Genomic DNA, 22,311 nt, shown 5'->3' with positions numbered 1-22,311 from the left:
CGCCCGCCCCCGCCTCCTGTCCATCTCCCGCAGCTGAAGGCCATTCCCTGAGGAGGAAGGAGCCGCAGGCACACAGTGGGATGGGCTGAGCACAACCCCCATTCCCAGCCTCGGGAGCTGCTGGGGGAAGGAGGGAGAGAAATCGGGAGGGAAGCTGAGCCCGGGAAGAAGAGAGGGCTGGGGGAGGGGTTCTGAGAATGACATTTATTTCTCATCACTCCCAATTTGAGAACAAAGGAAATTCTTTCTTCCCCAGCCCAGTCTGTTTTCCCATGACGGTCACTGGTGGGTGACCTCTCCCTCTCCCTGTCTTCACCCACCAGCCTTTCCTTACACCTTCACTTCCCGGCTGACACAGGGGCTTTGGTGGGCTCCTGCCCCCCAGCCAGGCTCAGCCAGGCAGAGCAGGACATCCCTGCAGCCCCCGGCCACCACGGCCCCTCCGCAGCAGGTTCAGGAGGTGCCAGGCTGGGGGGGTGCCAACAGGCTGGGGGTGCTGTGGGTGCCCTGGTGAGCCAGCATCATCCCCTCATCCTGAAACCGCTCCTCACAGAGGCTGCACTGGAAGGGCTTGTCCTCTGCCAGCCCCTCCTGCTGGGATGGACCTTCCCCAGCACACCGGCCGCTTTTTGGCACCGCCTGCAGCCTCTGGTGGGTCCTCAGGTGCCTCTTCATGTTACACTTCTGGGAGAAGGCCTTGCCACACTCATTGCACTTGTGGGGCTTCACACCTGTGTGGATGCGCTGGTGGACAGTGAGGGTGCTCTTGTCCCTGAAGGCCTTGGGGCATTGGGCACAGGTGAAGGGTCTTTCCCCAGTGTGGATGCGCTGGTGCCTGATCAGGCAGTATTTATCACTGGACTGGTGGCCGCAGTCCCTGCAGGTGAAGGGCTTCTCACCAGTGTGCACACGCTGGTGAGTCAGCAAGTTACACTTCTGGCTGAAGCCCCTGCCACAGTCGGGACAGACGAACGGATGCTCACCGGTGTGGCTCCGCATGTGCCTATGGAAATGTGACTTGTGCCTGAAGCTCTTGTTGCACTCAGGACATGTTGGCTGTGGGCAAGGGCGCCCCGATGACCCCCTGGGGCTCCTGCTGTGGGTCAAGTTTGCCCGACGCCTCCTGCCCTTCTTGGGCATCCCCAGCAGTAGGGCGGTGGGTGCCAGCTGACCCTCAGGAATCCCACTGGCCTCCATCTGTATCCCGCTGGCTGCTGGGGAGAAGAAGCCAAGGTCACTGCTGTGGATTCCATGGGCATGTGGGACCCCACACCATGCCCAGCGGCACAGGCACCCCACCAGCCCACCAAAATTCCTGGTGCACAAAGCACCTGGGGCCAAAGGATCGGTGCTGCTGTAACCAGCAACCCCTCCCACAGCCACCCGAGACTTGCCTGGCACAGGGGTCTGGTGCTGCTGCATCCTGGGAGGGTCTGGCACGCACGGCATCTCTTCTCGCTCCAGCTGGCAGATGATCTCTGGCTTGATGGCGACCTGGCCTGGCAGGGCAGACAGAGAGGCACCCTCTCCCACACGCTGGCATGGCAGAACTGGCCACCCCCTCCCCAGACCCAGCATCACCCCAGCTCTGATACCCTCTGCTGCCCCTGCCTGGCCACGGCTTCAGCACCCCTTGAGAGTGGCCAGGAGGAAGCCTTTCTTTACCCAGGGCAGGGCGCATCCCAACCCCATCCTACCCATCTATCCCCAGATATCCCATTCCATCAACTCCCCCCCCATTCCCATCCCATCACACATATCACATCCCAGCCCACTCCATCCCACCTCACCCCAGCCCAGCCTCTCCCCCAGCCCCGCTCTCCGCAGGAGGCTGCCTGGCCGGGCACAAGCCGGCAGCTCAAGCCCGACATCCCAAGCCCTCCGGCAGCGCTCGCGCAGCCACGGCCACAGCCCGACTCTCCCTCCCAAGGGCTCCAGCTCAGCCCCGCAGCTCAACTGCGGCCCCAGCCCAGCTCCACCACGCTAGAGACACTCCTCACCCAGTGAGCCGGTATCAGATGGACCTTCTTCAGAACAGCGGCCGCTTTCTGGCACCACCTGGAGCCTCTGGTGGATCCTCAGGTGCTTCTCCAGGTTACCCTTCTGGGTGAAGGCCTTGCCACACTGGTCACATTTGTGAGGTCTCACACCTGTGTGGATGCGCTGGTGGACAGTGAGGGTGCTCTTGTCCCTGAAGGCCTTGGGGCATTGGGCACAGGTGAAGGGTCTTTCCCCAGTGTGGATGCGCTCATGTTCAGTGAGTTTATTCTTCTCCCTGAAAGCCTTGGGGCAGTGGGGACAGGGAAATGCTCTATCCCTAGTGTGGATGCGCTGGTGGGCAGTGAGGTACCTCTTCTCCCTGAAGGCCTTGGGGCACTGGTCACAGATGAAGGGACGCTCCCCAGTGTGGCTCCGCATGTGGACAAGTAAATGTGACTTGTACCTGAAGCTCTTGTTGCACTCAGGACATGTTGGCTGGGGGCAAGGGCGCCCCGATGACCCCCTGGGGCTCCTGCTGTGGGTCAAGTTTGCCCGACGCCTCCTGCCCTTCTTGGGCATCCCCAGCAGTAGGGCGGTGGGTGCCAGCTGACCCTCAGGAATCCCACTGGCCTCCATCTGTATCCCGCTGGCTGCTGGGGAGAAGAAGCCAAGGTCACTGCTGTGGATGCCATGGGCATGTGGGACCCCACACCATGCCCAGCGGCACAGGCACCCCACCAGTCCACCAAAATTCCTGGTGCACAAAGCACCTGGGGCCAAAGGATCGGTGCTGCTGTAACCAGCAACCCCTCCCACAGCCACCCGAGACTTGCCTGGCACAGGGGTCTGGTGCTGCTGTGTCCTGGGAGGGTCTGGCACGCACGGCATCTCTTCTCGCTCCAGCTGGCAGATGATCTCTGGCTTGACAGCGACCTGGCCTGTCCGGGGCAGACAGAGAGGCACCCTCTCCTGCACTGCTGGGATGGCAGCACCGGCCACCCCCTCCCCAGACCCAGCATCACCCCATTCTATCACACATATCACATCCCACCCCAGCCCAGCCTCTCCCCCAGCCCCGTTCTCCGCAGGGCAGAGGCTGCCTGGCCGGGCACAACCCGGCAGCTCAAGCCCGACATCCCAAGCCCTCCGGCAGCGCTCGCGCAGCCACGGCCACAGCCCGACTCTCCCTCCCAAGGGCTCCAGCTCAGCCCCGCAGCTCGACTGCGGCCCCAGCCCGGCCCCGCCGCCACCGACACACTCCTCACCCAGCCAGGCCAGCGCCCGGTAGTTGTCCAGCATCACCTCCCGGTAGAGCCGCCGCTGCCAGCCCGACAGCTCTGCCCACTCCTCGGCCGAGAAGTGGATGGCCACGTCCTCAAACGTCACCGCCATCTGCAGCCAGAAGCACGCCCGGCTCAGCACGCCCTGCCGCGCCTTCGCCCGGCACCGCGGCCGGAATCCTGCCGGGGCCGGCCAGGGCCCCGCCGGCACCGGGCTCTCCGGCAGCGCGACGGAGGGCGCCGGCCGCTCGGCCGGGACAGCCCCGAGACCCACCTTGCCGGGGCAGCTCCTGCTCCCGGGGGTCTCTCTCGCTCTCCCGCTCTCTCTCGCACGGGGACGGCGGAGCCGGGATGCTCCGCACGCCGCACCAGACGCCTGCCCCGGGCAGCGGCCGCCCCGCCACAGCAGCAGCGAGGGCCCACGGGACCGCTCCTCAGCGCGGGGCAGAAGGGCACCCACCTGCCCAGAGCCGTCCCCGCTTCCAGCCAGAGCCTGACTGAAGCCCGGGCAAAGCCCCGGACCCCCGCGCGGCAGCCGAGCCCCAGCACGGGCCGGGGAGGGACCGGCGGGACGGACGGAACCCCGCGGGGGATGAGAGGAGGCGGTTCCCGGCCCAGCCGCGGGGCCGAGCACACGGCAGCCAGAGCCGCCGGGACCCGCGCGGTTCCTCCCCGGCCCGGCCCGGCCCGTCCCGCTCCCCCCGCTCGCTCCGAAGCCGCCCGGGCCCGGAGCCGCCCGGCCCGGAGCCGCCCTGCCCCGGCCGCGCTGCTGGTACCTCGGCCCGGCCTGACGGGGATGTGCCGAGGTTCCGCCTCGCCGGTTCCGCTGCGGACGGAGGAGCGGGGGGGTGCGGGGGGCTTCTCGTCGCCCCTTTGCTCCAGCCCCGAGCCCAGCCCCACGCGGCCGCTCTCTCCACGGGGGTGGGCGGGGGGAGGGAAGGGGAGGGGAATTGCTCGGCCGGGGAGAGCGAGGGTTCCGGGGGCACCTTCCGGCCTCATCTGCACGTTGCCTTAAGACGCTGGCACGGAGCGACACTCGGCTGCGGGGTTGGGCCCCCTCAGCTCACTCAGCCTTTCCTCACAGGGGAGATGTTGGCCCAGGTGATGGACCAGATGATGGCCCAGGTCATGTAGCACATAAACCACCGATGTGTCTTAGAGCAGGGGGGGGAGAAACCTGTCACGGGCGTTCCTGGCTCTGCCACAGGGTACAGACTCGTTAATTGCTGTAGCATGGATTCCCCCACCCCATCATTTTGGAAAGACCGTTACCACGGCTATTGAAGTGGGAGCCGCGGTCCTTCAGCAGGGGAGGGAGCGTTTGTCGGCTTCACGTGGTACAGACCCAGATACGATTTATTTACCCCGTGATACAAAGTAATTGGCCTTTTTAACTCCCCAGCCTTTTGCTCTTCAGTGTGCATTGGCTGATTATACGGGACAGATCAGTATTCATTTTCCAAGACACAAAATAATACAAATTCAAAGCGGCTTTCACTGTTGCCCACCTGACAATTGGCTGTTACTCCCATAGCTAATGATGGATGGAAGATGGGCCTCCCATCATTTTAACTCGCAAACCCATCTGGAAATTAATAATAAGGCTTTAGTGACGATAAAAAAATCACAAACAAACCAGAGGGAAGGACCTTTCCCTCTAATAACATGGGGCACAGGGTATGCTAGTGTTTCCACACCTTCTGGTCCAAAATGGGTGCCAGCATGATGGCTCAAGGCCTCTGTGTGGCAACCACCATTATCACCTGCATGATGATGACTGCACCAATGTCACAGCTGTCGAAGTTTTGATGGACTCTATTGTGTGCATTAAGAGTCAATTCACACAAGTATTGACAAAGTGATGGAGGGTTTTTCTGGAGTTGTTGTTTTTTTTTTTTGCAGGGATGTGGGTGGTTCCTGAGCTGTTGCAGGTAGGATTAGAATGTTTGTATTTGTTTTCATGCCACTTCGTGCTTGTTGAGATATATACAAGGTTCAATATGCCAACGGCTTTGAAACAAGTTTTTTTAATGTAAATACAAAAGGGGGGATGTGGGAAGTGGAAAAGCACCCTGGAAAAGAGACAGTTCTGCTTGTTGGGAGACAAGCTGCAAAAGCCAGAGAAAAAGCAGGAAAGAGGGTTGTTTAGCGATGCAAATTTGTGTGTCCTTTAGCAGGGAGGTGGCACCCTGTATTTTATCCTGGTAAGAAGTGCAGATGAAACCTAGGGTGGGACAGCCTATTGTACAGGAACATTGTGGTTCTTGTATTAATGAAAGGACTGGAAACCTGACAGGAGGCTAATGCATCAGCCATGAGAGGGTATAAGAGTCTGCTCAGTTGTTATTAAAGTTGTTTTCGATCCACCACACTTGGACTCCAAGCCTTTCTATACACCACAACCTGCCTGACTCATCCCTCAAGCCAACCCGCACACAAGCTCCAACACCACAAATAAAGTGAATAATAAACCCCATCCAGCAACCACAAACATCCCCACGCCCCATGGATAGAGCATCGCTACCCCACTAAAACCCAACCCAACAGACAAGACACCTACACTATCCACAGTAACCACCCCAAACTTCCAAGCCCCCACAAAACCACCACCAACCAAGCCAACAACAAGCCCCACAACATACCCCCCAAGCTGCCAAGCTCCCCAGCCCTCAGGGTAAGGATCAGCTGCCAGGGATACAGAACATAAAACAACTCCCAAATGTAGTAGGGAATGACCAGGCTGGAAAAGCCCTTTGAGCCCATCCAGTCCAACCATCCCCATCCTGAGCTGAACCAGAGCCCTGAGCACCTCATCTCCCCTCTGTTCAACACCCCCAGGGCTGGGGACTCAGCCCCTCCCTGGGCAGCCTGTGCCACAGCCCCACAACTCTGCCAGGGAAGAACTTTGCCCTCCCAGCTGATCTTGTTGCAGCCCTCACCTTGGGGGGCTGGAGACACCCCCGGGGCTGCTGCTCCAGACAGTTGTGTGAAGGGAAAGGGAGAGGGCGCCCAGCCACCCCCTGCCAAGGGCCCCGGGCCAGGAGTGCTTGGGAACTGGGGGGCACCTGAGGCAACAGCCCCCCGCCCACACCCGGGGAAAGCTTTACTGCACTCGGTTACACTTCACAACGCCACAGTTCTCCTTGGACCTTCGATTCCAGCAGCACAAGGAAATCATCCCGGGGTCAGCAGCATTTGCTGTTCTCTCTTTATTTCACCACCATTTCCCGCCCCAGCGCACGCGGGAGCCGGGACCGGGACCCCGCAGCACAGCTCGGCCGCACCCCGACCCCGGGGCGGCTCCGGCGCCGCTCGGGCTGCGCTACCCGGCGCTGCTGCGCCGGGCTGGGGGAGCCGCATGGCGGGCGCTGCCGGGTCCCGATCAACCCCCGAGCCGGGAAGGGTCTCGGTGCGCGTCGGCCGGGCTCGGCCGCCGCTTGTGCCCGCGCAGCCACGGCAGCCCGGACCGGACGGCACCGCTCGGGCCGGGACTCGGGGCTCCGCGGGGCCGAGCTCCTCCACAGCGGGCCCCGGGGCCGCGGCACGGCCGCTCTCGGCCGCTCCGTGCGACTGAGCTCGGCTCTGCGAAGAGCCCGCCCCTTGCCCCGCTCCTTCCCGGCTGCTTCCGCCCGGCCCGGGACCGGCCCCGCAGCTGCCCTGGAGCCCCCGCGCCGGGGCCCGGGACGCGTCCCCGAGGGAGGGCGGGGCTGCGGGACCCCGACAGGAGCGGGGACACGGAGGCTCCGCCGCCCCGGGGTCTCTCGGGCCGCCCCGGTCCCAGCCGAGGGACAGCGCGGGGCCGGATTGAAGCCTCGGGCCGGGATTGGTCAGAGCCGAACGGAAAGGGCGAGCTGGGATTGGTCAGAGCGGAGACACCGGCGGCGGGACAGGAGTGAAACGACGGGCGGGGATTGGGCGGAGTGAAGTCGGCGAAGGGCGGAGACCGGATGGAAAAGGAACGATGTGATTGGACCATAATGGAAGAATGGCGAAGCAGTGATAGGCGGTCGGGCGCCGCTGGGCGTGGTCAGAGGTTTTAAAAAAAGCGGCGGGGACTCGTTGCTCTCACAAGGCCGAGGGTCCGGCGGGAGGTTGTTGTTGCTGCAACTGCGTCCGGCGCCTGAGAGCTGCTGAACCGTGAGGTTGGGTCAAGGTACCAGCAACGCGTCCGGGGCCGGGCGGCTTCGGAGCGAGGGGGGGGAGCCGGGCGGGGCGGAACCGCGCGGGGTCCCGGCGGCTCTGGCTGCCGTGTGCTGGGAGCCGCCTCCTCTCATCCCCCGCGGGGTGCCGTCCGTCCTGCCGGTCTCCTCCCGGGCTCCGTCAGGCTCCGGCTGGACGGGCGGGCGGCTCTCGGCAGGTCTTGTGCCCGGCAAGGTGGGTCTCGGGGCTGTCCCGGCCGAGCGGCCGGCGCCCTCCGTCGCGCTGCCGGAGAGCCCGGTGCCGGCGGGGCCCTGGCCGGCCCCGGCAGGATTCCGGCCGCGGTGCCGGGCGAAGGCGCGGCAGGGCGTGCTGAGCCGGGCGTGCTTCTGGCTGCAGATGGCGGTGACGTTTGAGGACGTGGCCATCTACTTCTCGGCCGAGGAGTGGGCAGAGCTGTCGGGCTGGCAGCGGCGGCTCTACCGGGAGGTGATGCTGGACAACTACCGGGCGCTGGCCTGGCTGGGTGAGGAGTGTGTCGGTGGCGGCGGGGCCGGGCTGGGGCCGCAGTTGAGCTGCGGGGCTGAGCTGGAGCCCTTGGGAGGGAGAGTCGGGCTGTGGCCGTGGCTGCGCGAGCGCTGCCGGAGGGCTTGGGATGTCGGGCTTGAGCTGCCGGGTTGTGCCCGGCCAGGCAGCCTCTCCCCTGCGGAGAGCGGGGCTGGGGGACAGGCTGGGCTGGGATGGAGTTGGGTGACAGATGATGGGGATGGCTTGGTGATGGGCCCGACTGGGCTGTTACATGTGGGATGAGATGGGGCAGGATGGAGATGGGATGCACCCAGCCATTGTTAAAATCCTCTTCCTGGCTGGTCTCAAGGGCTGCTAAAGCCATGGCCAGGCAGAATAGGAGATAGGAGCAGAGCTGGGGCAATGCAGGGTGCCTCTCTTTCTGCCCCGGACAGCCCAAGTCGCCATCAAGCCAGAGATCATCTGCCAGCTGGAGAGAGAAGAGATGCTGTGCGTGCCAGACCCTCCCAGGATGCAGCAGCAGCACCAGACTCCTGTGCCAGGTTAGTACGGGGAGCTGTGGGAGGGGTTCCAGCAGCACTGTCCATTTGGCCCGAGATGCTTTGTGCACCTGGATGTTTTGGGGGTAGGTGGGGTGCCTGTGGCGCTGGGTGTGGGGGTGAGGTCCCACATGCCCATAGCATCCCCAGAAGTAACATCAGCCTCTTCCCCCCAGCAGCCAGTGGGACGCAGATGGAGGCCAATGGGGTCCCTGTGGGTCTGCTGGCACCCACTGCCCCGCTCCCGGGGATGCTCAAGAGGGGCAGGAGGCGTCAGGAGAACTTGGCCCACAGGAGGAGTCAGAGGAGGTCATCGGGCCGCCCTTGCCCCCAGCCCAGCAAAACACCCCGAAGGCTGGAGAAGACCCGCCCAACGTGTCCTGAGTGCAACAAGAGCTTCGGGAAGAAGTCGCATTTACTTAGGCACATGCGGATCCACACAGGCGAGCGTCCGTTCGTCTGTCCCGACTGTGGCAGGGGCTTCAGCCAGAAGGGTAACTTGCTGAGTCACCAGCGCATACACACTGGTGAGAAGCCCTTCACCTGCAGGGACTGCGGCCACCAGTTCACACAGTTGCCCAACCTGGTCAGGCACCAGCGCAGCCACACTGGGGAGCGACCCTTCGCCTGTGACCAGTGCCCCAAGGCCTTCAGGGACAAGAAGAACCTCACTGCCCACCAGCGCATCCACACAGGTGTGAAGCCCTACAACTGCAACCAGTGTGGCAAGGCCTTCACCGAGAAGGGTGACCTGAGGAAGCACCTGAGGACCCACCAGAGTCTGCAGGCGGTGCCAGAAAGCGGCCGGTGTGCTGGGGAAGGTCCATCCCAGCAGGAGGGGCTGGCAGAGGACAAGCCCTTCCAGTGCAGCCTCTGTGAGGAGCGGTTTCAGGATGAGGGGATGATGCTGGCTCACCAGGGCACCCACAGCACCCCCAGCCTGTTGGCACCCCCCCAGCCTGGCACCTCCTGAACCTGCTGCTGAGGGGCCGTGGTGGCCGGGGGCTGCAGGGATGTCCTGCTCTGCCTGGCTGAGCCTGGCTGCAGGGCAGGAGCCCACCAAAGCCCCTGTGTCAGTCGGGAAGAGAAGGTGTAAGGAAAGGCTGGTGGGTGAAGACAGGGAGAGGGAGAGGTCACCCACCAGTGACCGTCATGGGAAAACAGACTGGGCTGGGGAAGAAAGAATTTCCTTTGTTCTCAAATTGGGAGTGATGAGAAATAAATGTCATTCTCAGAACCCCTCCCCCAGCCCTCTCTTCTTCCCGGGCTCAGCTTCCCTCCCGATTTCTCTCCCTCCTTCCCCCAGCAGCTCCCGAGGCTGGGAATGGGGGTTGTGCTCAGCCCATCCCACTGTGTGCCTGCGGCTCCTTCCTCCTCAGGGAATGGCCTTCAGCTGCGGGAGATGGACAGGAGGCGGGGGCGGGCGGTGCTGAGGCAGCGAAGGGCAATACAGTCTGTCCCGGGGCTGGCTCAGCCCAGAGGGAGGTGCCCCCAGCTCCCAAACACTCCTGGGGTGGGTGCTCCCCCCTCCCCCACCCCCATTGCCCCAGAAGCCGGAGCAGCAGCCCCGGGGGGCCTCCAGCCCCCCAAAGACACAAGTGCTGTGTGTCGGCCTGAAACGGGGCTGGGGGGTGCTGAGGCTCAGCACCAGCCTCTGGGAGGGGGAACTGGAGGCTCAGCAGCTGTTCCCCCTCCCCAGCTGCTGCTGCTGCCGGCAGGGGCTGGGGGCTGTCAGGGCCGTGGGACCCTCCCCGCAGGTGGGGCTCCAAAGCGCAGGCCACGGGGCTGCATCGGCAGCTGAGGCTGGGCCCCGGCACTGCGGGGGCCCGCGGCAGCCGGGCAGGGGGCTGCGACCCAGGCCAGGGACTGACTTACGGGCTCGGCAACAGCGGCCGGTGCTGCCGGGAGAAGGCGGAGCCGGGGGCAGGATGGAGAGCTGGACCTGAGACAGACACCGCGGGGCTGGAGCTGAAACAGCGCTGAGCTGGAGCCCCAGTGGAGGCAGGAGGGCTGGGATAAAGGAGGGGTGGGGGCGAGGGGCTGGAAGAAAGGGGGGGAGGAGGAGTGTGGGGCTCGGGGAGGAGCGGGAATCACTCCGGGCAGGAATAAAGACACTGGGGCTGGAAATGAAAGCTGCAGAGCTGGAATAAAGGCTGGTGGTGTGGGAAAGGAGCTGAAATCCAGACTGTGGGGTTGGAGCTGGGACATAAGAGACTGAAATGCATGTTCAGGCTTTTAGGGACAAGGCAGCAGGTGCCTTTATCAGTGAGGAAAATTGCTATGGACTCGGAATCAAAACAGTGGGTGCTGGTTATGGACCTGGAGTTAAAACAATGGGCAGATGAAGAAACTGGCTCTGGCAATGAAAGATCAGCTGGGGATGAAAGGAGGGAAGCTGAGCCCGGGAAGAAGAGAGGGCTGGGGGAGGGGTTCTGAGAATGACATTTATTTCTCATCACTCCCAATTTGAGAACAAAGGAAATTCTTTCTTCCCCAGCCCAGTCTGTTTTCCCATGACGGTCACTGGTGGGTGACCTCTCCCTCTCCCTGTCTTCACCCACCAGCCTTTCCTTACACCTTCACTTCCCGGCTGACACAGGGCTTTGGTGGGCTCCTGCCCTGCAGCCAGGCTCAGCCAGTCAGAGCAGGACATCCCTGCAGCCCCCGGCCACCACGGCCCCTCCGCAGCAGGTTCAGGAGGTGCCAGGCTGGGGGGGTGCCAACAGGCTGGGGGTGCTGTGGGTGCCCTGGTGAGCCAGCATCATCCCCTCATCCTGAAACCGCTCCTCACAGAGGCTGCACTGGAAGGGCTTGTCCTCTGCCAGCCCCTCCTGCTGGGATGGACCTTCCCCAGCACACCGGCCGCTTTTTGGCACCGCCTGCAGCCTCTGGTGGGTCCTCAGGTGCCTCTTCATGTTACACTTCTGGGAGAAGGCCTTGCCACACTCATTGCACTTGTGGGGCTTCACACCTGAGTGGATGCGCTGGTGGACAGTGAGGCACCTCTTTTCCCTGAAGGCCTTGGGGCACTGGTCACAGGCAAATGGTCGCTCCCCAGTGTGTATGCGCTGGTGACTCTGCAAGCGAAACTTACGGTTGAAGCCCCTGCCACAGTCAGGACAGACGAACGGACGCTCGCCTGTGTGGCTCCGCATGTGCCTATGTAAATGCGACTTCTTCCCGAAGCTCTTGTTGTACTCAGGACACGTTGGGCGGGTCTTCTCCAGCCTTCGGGGTGTTTTGCTGGGCTGAGGGTCAGCGCAGCCCGATGACCTCCTCTGGCTCCTCCTGTGGGCCAAGTTCTCCGGACGCCTCCTGCCCGTCTTAAGCATCCCCGGGAGTGGGGCAGTGGGTGCCAGCAGACCCACAGAGACCCCACTGGCCTCCATCTGCGTCCCACTGGCTGCTGGGCGGAAGAGGCTGATGTTACTTCTGGGGATGCTATGGGCATGTGGGACCTCACCCCCACACCCAGCGCCACAGGCACCCCACCTACCCCCAAAACATCCAGGTGCACAAAGCATCTCGGGCCAAATGGACAGTGCTGCTGGAACCCCTCCCACAGCTCCCCGTACTAACCTGGCACAGGAGTCTGGTGCTGCTGCTGCATCCTGGGAGGGTCTGGCACGCACGGCATCTCTTCCCGCTCCAGCTGGCAGATGATCTCTGGCTTGATGGCGACTTGGGCTGTCCGGGGCAGAAAGAGAGGCACCCTGCATTGCCCCAGCTCTGCTCCTATCTCCTATTCTGCCTGGCCATGGCTTTAGCAGCCCTTGAGACCAGCCAGGAAGAGGATTTTAACAATGGCTGGGTGCATCCCATCTCCATCCTGCCCCATCTCATCCCACATGTAACAGCCCAGTCGGGCCCATCACGAAGCCATCCCCATCATCTGTCACCCAACTCCATCCCAGCCCAGCCTGTCCCCCAGCCCCGCTCTCCGCAGGGGAGAGGCTGCCTGGCCGGGCACAACCCGGCAGCTCAAGCCCGACATCCCAAGCCCTCCGGCAGCGCTCGCGCAGCCACGGCTACAGCCCGACTCCCCCTCCCAAGGGCTCCAGCTCAGCCCCGCAGCTCAACTGCGGCCCCAGCCCGGCCCCGCCGCCACCGACACACTCCTCACCCAGCCAGGCCAGCGCCCGGTAGTTGTCCAGCATCACCTCCCGGTAGAGCCGCCGCTGCCAGCCCGACAGCTCTGCCCACTCCTCGGCCGAGAAGTGGATGGCCACGTCCTCAAACGTCACCGCCATCTGCAGCCAGAAGCACGCCCGGCTCAGCACGCCCTGCCGCGCCTTCGCCCGGCACCGCGGCCGGAATCCTGCCGGGGCCGGCCAGGGCCCCGCCGGCACCGGGCTCTCCGGCAGCGCGACGGAGGGCGCCGGCCGCTCGGCCGGGACAGCCCCGAGACCCACCTTGCCGGGCACAAGACCTGCCGAGAGCCGCCCGCCCGTCCAGCCGGAGCCTGACGGAGCCCCGGGCAAAGCCCCGGACCCCCGGCCGTGCCCCGCGCCGCCGGCCGACCCGGCGCAAAGGCCCGGAGCGGCCCGGGCAACGGCTCGTCGGGAAGCTCCCGGCTCCCGCCTCGGCCTCCGGCACCCGAGCGGAGCGGGAGGACGATGGCTCTGCGGGGCAGGCCGGGGGGCCGAGCACCCGGCCGGGCCGCGGGCAGGAACAAGGGCGGTCTGGGAGCCGCCGGCCGCCTCGGCCCGGGAGCACCGCCCGCCGCCGGTGCAGCACGGGAGGTGTAGTCCCGCCGCTCCGCTCCGCTCCGCCCGGCTCGGCTCAGGGACCGGGTCTCCCCGCGGCCCCGCCCGCCGCTGGCCCCGGGCGCGGCTCAGCCCCGGGCGGCAGCCGAGCCCCAGCACGGGCCGGGGAGGGACCGGCAGGACGGACGGAACCCCGCGGGGGATGAGAGGAGGCGGTTCCCGGCCCAGCCGCGGGGCCGAGCACACGGCAGCCGGAGCCGCCGGGACCCGCGCGGTTCCTCCCCGGCCCGTCCCGCTCCCCCCGCTCGCTCCGAAGCCGCCCGGGTCCGGAGCCGCCCGGCCGGCACCTCGGCCCCCTCTCACAGTTCAACAGCTCAGAGACACCAGGGGTCCTTCCAGTAGCGCCAACAACGTCCTCAATACCGCTCCGCGTCTCACCAACAGGTAACGGCTCCCGCCGCCCCTTTTAAAACCTCTGACCACGCCCGCTGCTGCCCAACCGCCAATCGCTGTCGCGCCAATCTTCCGTTCTGGCCCAATCACGCCTTTTGTTTCCAATCCGGTCTCCACCCTCCTCCGTCTCGACTCCACACAATCCCCGCCGCCGGTGTCTCCGCTCTGACCAATCCCAGCTCGCCCTTTCCGTTCGGCTCTGACCAATCCCGGCCCGAGGCTTCAATCCGGCCCCGCGCTGTCCCTCGGCTGGGACCGGGGCGGCCCGAGAGACCCCGGGGCGGCGGAGCCTCCGTGTCCCCGCTCCTGTCGGGGTCCCGCAGCCCCGCCCTCCCTCGGGGACGCGTCCCGGGCCCCGGCGCGGGGGCTCCAGGGCAGCTGCGGGGCCGGTCCCGGGCCGGGCGGAAGCAGCCGGGAAGGAGCGGGGCAAGGGGCGGGCTCTTCGCAGAGCCGAGCTCAGTCGCACGGAGCGGCCGTGCCGCGGCCCCGGGGCCCGCTGTGGAGGAGCTCGGCCCCGCGGAGCCCCGAGTCCCGGCCCGAGCGGTGCCGTCCGGTCCGGGCTGCCGTGGCTGCGCGGGCACAAGCGGCGGCCGAGCCCGGCCGACGCGCACCGAGACCCTTCCCGGCTCGGGGGTTGATCGGGACCCGGCAGCGCCCGCCATGCGGCTCCCCCAGCCCGGCGCAGCAGCGCCGGGTAGCGCAGCCCGAGCGGCGCCGGAGCCGCCCCGGGGTCGGGGTGCGGCCGAGCTGTGCTGCGGGGTCCCGGTCCCGGCTCCCGCGTGCGCTGGGGCGGGAAATGGTGGTGAAATAAAGAGAGAACAGCAAATGCTGCTGACCCCGGGATGATTTCCTTGTGCTGCTGGAATCGAAGGTCCAAGGAGAACTGTGGCGTTGTGAAGTGTAACCGAGTGCAGTAAAGCTTTCCCCGGGTGTGGGCGGGGGGCTGTTGCCTCAGGTGCCCCCCAGTTCCCAAGCACTCCTGGCCCGGGGCCCTTGGCAGGGGGTGGCTGGGCGCCCTCTCCCTTTCCCTTCACACAACTGTCTGGAGCAGCAGCCCCGGGGGTGTCTCCAGCCCCCCAAGGTGAGGACTGCAACAAGATCAGCTGGGAGGGCAAAGTTCTTCCCTGGCAGAGTTGTGGGGCTGTGGCACAGGCTGCCCAGGGAGGGGCTGAGTCCCCAGCCCTGGGGGTGTTTAACAGAGGGGAGATGAGGTGCTCAGGGCTCTGGTTCAGCTCAGGATGGGGATGGTTGGACTGGATGGGCTCAAAGAGCTTTTCCAGCCTGGTCATTCCCTACTACATTTGGGAGTTGTTTTATGTTCTGTATCCCTGGCAGCTGATCCTTACCCTGAGGGCTGGGGAGATTGGCAGCTTGGGGGGTATGTTGTGGGGCTTGTTGTTGGCTTGGTTGGTGGTGGTTTTGTGGGGGCTTGGAAGTTTGGGGTGGTTACTGTGGATAGTGTAGGTGTCTTGTCTGTTGGGTTGGGTTTTAGTGGGGTAGCGATGCTCTATCCATGGGGCGTGGGGATGTTTGTGGTTGCTGGATGGGATTTATTATTCACTTTATTTGTGGTGTTGGAGCTTGTGTGCGGGTTGGCTTGAGGGATGAGTCAGGCAGGTTGTGGTGTATAGAAAGGCTTGGAGTCCAAGTGTGGTGGATCGAAAACAACTTTAATAACAACTGAGCAGACTCTTATACCCTCTCATGGCTGATGCATTAGCCTCCTGTCAGGTTTCCAGTCCTTTCATTAATACAAGAACCACAATGTTCCTGTACAATAGGCTGTCCCACCCTAGGTTTCATCTGCACTTCTTACCAGGATAAAATACAGGGTGCCACCTCCCTGCTAAAGGACACACAAATTTGCATCTCTAAACAACCCTCTTTCCTGCTTTTTCTCTGGCTTTTGCAGCTTGTCTCCCAACAAGCAGAACTGTCTCTTTTCCAGGGTGCTTTTCCACTTCCCACATCCCCCCTTTTGTATTTACATTAAAAAAACTTGTTTCAAAGCCGTTGGCATATTGAACCTTGTATATATCTCAACAAGCACGAAGTGGCATGAAAACAAATACAAACATTCTAATCCTACCTGCAACAGCTCAGGAACCACCCACATCCCTGCAAAAAAAAAAAACAACAACTCCAGAAAAACCCTCCATCACTTTGTCAATACTTGTGTGAATTGACTCTTAATGCACACAATAGAGTCCATCAAAACTTCGACAGCTGTGACATTGGTGCAGTCATCATCATGCAGGTGATAATGGTGGTTGCCACACAGAGGCCTTGAGCCATCATGCTGGCACCCATTTTGGACCAGAAGGTGTGGAAACACTAGCATACCCTGTGCCCCATGTTATTAGAGGGAAAGGTCCTTCCCTCTGGTTTGTTTGTGATTTTTTTATCGTCACTAAAGCCTTATTATTAATTTCCAGATGGGTTTGCGAGTTAAAATGATGGGAGGCCCATCTTCCATCCATCATTAGCTATGGGAGTAACAGCCAATTGTCAGGTGGGCAACAGTGAAAGCCGCTTTGAATTTGTATTATTTTGTGTCTTGGAAAATGAATACTGATCTGTCCCGTATAATCAGCCAATGCACACTGAAGAGCAAAAGGCTGGGGAGTTAAAAAGGCCAATTACTTTGTATCACGGGGTAAATAAATCGTATCTGGGTCTGTACCACGTGAAGCCGACAAACGCTCCCTCCCCTGCTGAAGGACCGCGGCTCCCACTTCAATAGCCGTGGTAACGGTCTTTCCAAAATGATGGGGTGGGGGAATCCATGCTACAGCAATTAACGAGTCTGTACCCTGTGGCGGAGCCAGGAATGCCCGTGACAGGTTTCTCCCCCCCCTGCTCTAAGACACATCGGTGGTTTATGTGCTACATGACCTGGGCCATCATCTGGTCCATCACCTGGGCCAACATCTCCCCTGTGAGGAAAGGCTGAGTGAGCTGAGGGGGCCCAACCCCGCAGCCGAGTGTCGCTCCGTGCCAGGGTCTTAAGGCAACGTGCAGATGAGGCCGGAAGGTGCCCCCGGAACCCTCGCTCTCCCCGGCCGAGCAATTCCCCTCCCCTTCCCTCCCCCCGCCCACCCCCGTGGAGAGAGCGGCCGCGTGGGGCTGGGCTCGGGGCTGGAGCAAAGGGGCGACGAGAAGCCCCCCGCACCCCCCCGCTCCCCCGTCCGCAGCGGAACCGGCGAGGCGGAACCTCGGCACATCCCCGTCAGGCCGGGCCGAGGTACCAGCAGCGCGGCCGGGGCAGGGCGGCTCCGGGCCGGGCGGCTCCGGGCCCGGGCGGCTTCGGAGCGAGCGGGGGGCGCGGGCCGGGCCGGGCCGGGCCGGGGAGGAACCGCGTGGGGTCCCGGCGGCTCTGGCTGCCGTGTGCTCGGCCCCGCGGCTGGGCCGGGAACCGCCTCCTCTCATCCCCCGCGGGGTTCCGTCCGTCCCGCCGGTCCCTCCCCGGCCCGTGCTGGGGCTCGGCTGCCGCCCGGGGGTCCGGGGCTTTGCCCGGGCTTCAGTCAGACTCTGGCTGGAAGCGGGGACGGCTCTGGGCAGGTGGGTGCCCTTCTGCCCCGCGCTGAGGAGCGGTCCCGTGGGCCCTCGCTGCTGCTGTGGCGGGGCGGCCGCTGCCCGGGGCAGGCGTCTGGTGCGGCGTGCGGAGCATCCCGGCTCCGCCGTCCCCGTGCGAGAGAGAGCGGGAGAGCGAGAGAGACCCCCGGGAGCAGGAGCTGCCCCGGCAAGGTGGGTCTCGGGGCTGTCCCGGCCGAGCGGCCGGCGCCCTCCGTCGCGCTGCCGGAGAGCCCGGTGCCGGCGGGGCCCTGGCCGGCCCCGGCAGGATTCCGGCCGCGGTGCCGGGCGAAGGCGCGGCAGGGCGTGCTGAGCCGGGCGTGCTTCTGGCTGCAGATGGCGGTGACGTTTGAGGACGTGGCCATCCACTTCTCGGCCGAGGAGTGGGCAAAGCTGTCGGGCTGGCAGCGGCGGCTCTACCGGGAGGTGATGCTGGACAACTACCGGGCGCTGGCCTGGCTGGGTGAGGAGTGTGTCGGTGGCGGCGGGGCCGGGCTGGGGCCGCAGTTGAGCTGCGGGGCTGAGCTGGAGCCCTTGGGAGGGAGAGTCGGGCTGTGGCTGTGGCTGCGCGAGCGCTGCCGGAGGGCTTGGGATGTCGGGCTTGAGCTGCCGGGTTGTGCCCGGCCAGGCAGCCTCCTGCGGAGAGCGGGGCTGGGGGAGAGGCTGGGCTGGGGTGAGGTGGGATGGAGTGGGCTGGGACGTGATATGTGTGATGGGATGGGAATGGGGGGGGAGTTGATGGAATGGGATATCTGGGGATAGATGGGCAGGATGGGGTTGGGATGCGCCCTGCCCTGGGTAAAGAAAGGCTTCCTCCTGGCCACTCTCAAGGGGTGCTGAAGCCGTGGCCAGGCAGGGGCAGCAGAGGGTATCAGAGCTGGGGTGATGCTGGGTCTGGGGAGGGGGTGGCCAGTTCTGCCATGCCAGCGTGTGGGAGAGGGTGCCTCTCTGTCTGCCCTGCCAGGCCAGGTCGCTGTCAAGCCAGAGATCATCTGCCAGCTGGAGCGAGAAGAGATGCCGTGCGTGCCAGACCCTCCCAGGATGCAGCAGCACCAGACCCCTGTGCCAGGCAAGTCTCGGGTGGCTGTGGGAGGGGTTGCTGGTTACAGCAGCACCGATCCTTTGGCCCCAGGTGCTTTGTGCACCAAGAATTTTGGTGGGCTGGTGGGGTGCCTGTTCCGCTGGGCATGGTGTGGGGTCCCACATGCCCATGGCATCCCCAGCAGTGACCTTGGCTTCTTCTCCCCAGCAGCCAGCGGGATACAGATGGAGGCCAGTGGGATTCCTGAGGGTCAGCTGGCACCCACCGCCCTACTGCTGCGGATGCCCAAGAAGGGCAGGAGGCGTCGGGCAAACTTGACCCACAGCAGGAGCCCCAGGGGGTCATCGGGGCGCCCTTGCCCCCAGCCAACATGTCCTGAGTGCAACAAGAGCTTCAGGTACAAGTCACATTTACTTGTCCACATGCGGAGCCACACTGGGGAGCGTCCCTTCATCTGTGACCAGTGCCCCAAGGCCTTCAGGGAGAAGAGGTACCTCACTGCCCACCAGCGCATCCACACTAGGGATAGAGCATTTCCCTGTCCCCACTGCCCCAAGGCTTTCAGGAAGAAGAATAAACTCACTGAACATGAGCGCATCCACACTGGGGAAAGACCCTTCACCTGTGCCCAATGCCCCAAGGCCTTCAGGGACAAGAGCACCCTCACTGTCCACCAGCGCATCCACACAGGTGTGAGACCTCACAAATGTGACCAGTGTGGCAAGGCCTTCACCCAGAAGGGTAACCTGGAGAAGCACCTGAGGATCCACCAGAGGCTCCAGGTGGTGCCAGAAAGCGGCCGCTGTTCTGAAGAAGGTCCATCTGATACCGGCTCACTGGGTGAGGAGTGTCTCTAGCGTGGTGGAGCTGGGCTGGGGCCGCAGTTGAGCTGCGGGGCTGAGCTGGAGCCCTTGGGAGGGAGAGTCGGGCTGTGGCCGTGGCTGCGCGAGCGCTGCCGGAGGGGTTGGGATGTCGGGCTTGAGCTGCCGGGTTGTGCCCGGCCAGGCAGCCTCTGCCCTGTGGAGAGCGGGGCTGGGGGAGAGGCTGGGCTGGGGTGAGGTGGGATGGAGTGGGCTGGGATGTGATATGTGTGATGGGATGGGAATGGGGGGGGAGTTGATGGAATGGGATATCTGGGGATAGATGGGTAGGATGGGATTGGGATCCGCCCTGCCCTGGGTAAAGAAAGGCTTCCTCCTGGCCACTCTCAAGGGGTGCTGAAGCCGTGGCCAGGCAGGGGCAGCAGAGGGTATCAGAGCTGGGGTGATGCTGGGTCTGGGGAGGGGGTGGCCAGTTCTGCCATGCCAGCGTGTGGGAGAGGGTGCCTCTCTGTCTGCCCTGCCAGGCCAGGTCGCCATCAAGCCAGAGATCATCTGCCAGCTGGAGCGAGAAGAGATGCCGTGCGTGCCAGACCCTCCCAGGATGCAGCAGCACCAGACCCCTGTGCCAGGCAAGTCTCGGGTGGCTGTGGGAGGGGTTGCTGGTTACAGCAGCACCGATCCTTTGGCCCCAGGTGCTTTGTGCACCAGGAATTTTGGTGGGCTGGTGGGGTGCCTGTGCCGCTGGGCATGGTGTGGGGTCCCACATGCCCATGGAATCCACAGCAGTGACCTTGGCTTCTTCTCCCCAGCAGCCAGCGGGATACAGATGGAGGCCAGTGGGATTCCTGAGGGTCAGCTGGCACCCACCGCCCTACTGCTGGGGATGCCCAAGAAGGGCAGGAGGCGTCGGGCAAACTTGACCCACAGCAGGAGCCCCAGGGGGTCATCGGGGCGCCCTTGCCCACAGCCAACATGTCCTGAGTGCAACAAGAGCTTCAGGTACAAGTCACATTTCCATAGGCACATGCGGAGCCACACCGGTGAGCATCCGTTCGTCTGTCCCGACTGTGGCAGGGGCTTCAGCCAGAAGTGTAACTTGCTGACTCACCAGCGTGTGCACACTGGTGAGAAGCCCTTCACCTGCAGGGACTGCGGCCACCAGTCCAGTGATAAATACTGCCTGATCAGGCACCAGCGCATCCACACTGGGGAAAGACCCTTCACCTGTGCCCAGTGCCCCAAGGCCTTCAGGGACAAGAGCACCCTCACTGTCCACCAGCGCATCCACACAGGTGTGAAGCCCCACAAGTGCAATGAGTGTGGCAAGGCCTTCTCCCAGAAGTGTAACATGAAGAGGCACCTGAGGACCCACCAGAGGCTGCAGGCGGTGCCAAAAAGCGGCCGGTGTGCTGGGGAAGGTCCATCCCAGCAGGAGGGGCTGGCAGAGGACAAGCCCTTCCAGTGCAGCCTCTGTGAGGAGCGGTTTCAGGATGAGGGGATGATGCTGGCTCACCAGGGCACCCACAGCACCCCCAGCCTGTTGGCACCCCCCCAGCCTGGCACCTCCTGAACCTGCTGCGGAGGGGCCGTGGTGGCCGGGGGCTGCAGGGATGTCCTGCTCTGACTGGCTGAGCCTGGCTGGGGGGCAGGAGCCCACCAAAGCCCCTGTGTCAGTCGGGAAGTGAAGGTGTAAGGAAAGGCTGGTGGGTGAAGACAGGGAGAGGGAGAGGTCACCCACCAGTGACCGTCATGGGAAAACAGACTGGGCTGGGGAAGAAAGAATTTCCTTTGTTCTCAAATTGGGAGTGATGAGAAATAAATGTCATTCTCAGAACCCCTCCCCCAGCCCTCTCTTCTTCCCGGGCTCAGCTTCCCTCCCGATTTCTCTCCCTCCTTCCCCCAGCAGCTCCCGAGGCTGGGAATGGGGGTTGTGCTCAGCCCATCCCACTGTGTGCCTGCGGCTCCTTCCTCCTCAGGGAATGGCCTTCAGCTGCGGGAGGGCAGATGGACAGGAGGCTTGAGGCAGAGGTGTCCCTGCTCGTGGCAGGCGCTTGGGAGCGGATGGTCTTTGAGCTGCCTGAGTCTCGAGTCCCTTCAGTCCTGAATTCACCTGGACTTCCATGTTGGGGGCAGTAGTTTCTAAACGCTGTTCTGATCTTGGGTGGTGCCTTTTTGTTCTTCAGGAGCGCGCAGGGAGGTGGGCGATGGTCTCTTCAGCCAGGGGCCAGGAGATGGGAGGAGGGGAAAGCACCTCAAGCCATTTCTGCCCCATCCCCAATGTCCTTATTCTTCCCACGAGTGATTTCAGCTCCTTTCCAACCCCCACAGCATTCATTTCAGCCCCAGTCCCACTGACTTTACTCGATTCAGCTCCAGGCCCAAGTGCTTTCAGCTCCTTTCCCACACCACCAGCCTTTATTCCAGCTCTGCAGCTTTCATTTCCAGCCCCAGTGTCTTTATTCCTGCCCGGAGTGATTCCCGCTCCTCCCCGAGCCCCACACTCCTCCTCCCCCCCTTTCTTCCAGCCCCTCGCCCCCACCCCCCCTTTATCCCAGCCCTCCTGCCTCCACTGGGGCTCCAGCTCAGCGCTGTTTCAGCTCCAGCCCCGCGGTGTCTGTCTCAGGTCCAGCTCTCCATCCTGCCCCCGGCTCCGCCTTCTCCCGGCAGCACCGGCCGCTGTTGCCGAGCCCGTAAGTCAGTCCCTGGCCTGGGTCGCAGCCCCCTGCCCGGCTGCCGCGGGCCCCCGCAGTGCCGGTGCCCAGCCTCAGCTGCCGATGCAGCCCCGTGGCCTGCGCTTTGGAGCCCCACCTGAGGGGAGGGTCCCACGGCCCTGACAGCCCCCAGCCCCTGCCGGCAGCAGCAGCAGCTGGGGAGGGGGAACAGCTGCTGGGCCTCCAGTTCCCCCTCCCAGAGGCTGGTGCTGAGCCTCAGCATCCCCAGCCCCGTTTCAGGCCGACACACAGCACTTGTGTCTTTGGGGGGCTGGAGGCCCCCCGGGGCTGCTGCTCCGGCTTCTGGGGCAATGGGGGTGGGGGGGAGCACCCACCCCAGGAGTGTTTGGGAGCTGGGGGCACCTCCCTCTGGGCTGAGCCAGCCCCGGGACAGCGGGGGCAGCAGCACCCCCGGGACAGACTGTATTGCCCTTCGCTGCTCTCGGTGTTGATGCCTCGCAAAGCCCGAATCAAAACCCAACAGCCTTGGTGCCTGGGAACCAGGGATCCTTTATAGCAGCGCCGGGCACTCAGGGCATCG

The 22,311-nt window shown here is 63.8% G+C and overlaps 2 protein-coding genes across 3 annotated transcripts; one reads left to right on the top strand and one right to left on the bottom strand.

Moving 5' to 3' along the window:
- The first annotated feature begins 7,341 nt into the window (after nucleotides 1–7,341).
- Nucleotides 7,342–9,701, top strand: LOC311188819 (uncharacterized protein). 2 transcript variants are annotated; one of them, XM_084260332.1, is made up of 4 exons: nucleotides 7,387–7,413; nucleotides 7,797–7,923; nucleotides 8,360–8,467; nucleotides 8,641–9,701. In XM_084260332.1, exons 2-4 carry the CDS (start codon nucleotides 7,797–7,799, stop codon nucleotides 9,435–9,437), a joined length of 1,032 nt encoding a protein of 343 aa, XP_084116458.1. In that variant the 5' UTR covers nucleotides 7,387–7,413; the 3' UTR covers nucleotides 9,438–9,701. The 2 variants fall into 2 exon arrangements, with proteins under 2 accessions (XP_084116459.1, XP_084116458.1); XM_084260333.1 differs by having other exon boundaries at nucleotides 7,342–7,923; nucleotides 8,644–9,701.
- A 1,069-nt stretch (nucleotides 9,702–10,770) lies between these two features.
- LOC311189146 (uncharacterized protein) lies at nucleotides 10,771–14,285 on the bottom strand (the record flags this gene model as incomplete). The annotated part of the gene is made up of 5 exons (XM_084260726.1): nucleotides 10,771–11,870; nucleotides 12,044–12,151; nucleotides 12,588–12,714; nucleotides 12,877–13,526; nucleotides 13,808–14,285. 5 exons carry the CDS (start codon nucleotides 14,283–14,285, stop codon nucleotides 11,158–11,160), a joined length of 2,076 nt encoding a protein of 691 aa, XP_084116852.1. The 3' UTR covers nucleotides 10,771–11,157.
- Between the last annotated feature and the right edge of the window lie 8,026 nt (nucleotides 14,286–22,311).

This window comes from Gallinula chloropus (genome assembly GCF_964237585.1).
Source record: "Gallinula chloropus genome assembly, chromosome: 2".
Taxonomy (NCBI): domain Eukaryota; kingdom Metazoa; phylum Chordata; class Aves; order Gruiformes; family Rallidae; genus Gallinula; species Gallinula chloropus.
This window is presented reverse-complemented; position numbering and strand designations above follow the sequence as displayed.

Bases quoted from the DNA above. Each gene is read 5' to 3' on its own strand.
- LOC311188819 (XM_084260332.1), top strand. From the start codon at position 7,797: ATGGCGGTGACGTTTGAGGACGTGGCCATCTACTTCTCGGCCGAGGAG. The intron at 7,924-8,359 runs GTGAGGAGTGTG...TGCCCCGGACAG, and splicing joins CCGGGCGCTGGCCTGGCTGG to CCCAAGTCGCCATCAAGCCA. The intron at 8,468-8,640 runs GTTAGTACGGGG...TCTTCCCCCCAG, and splicing joins GCACCAGACTCCTGTGCCAG to CAGCCAGTGGGACGCAGATG.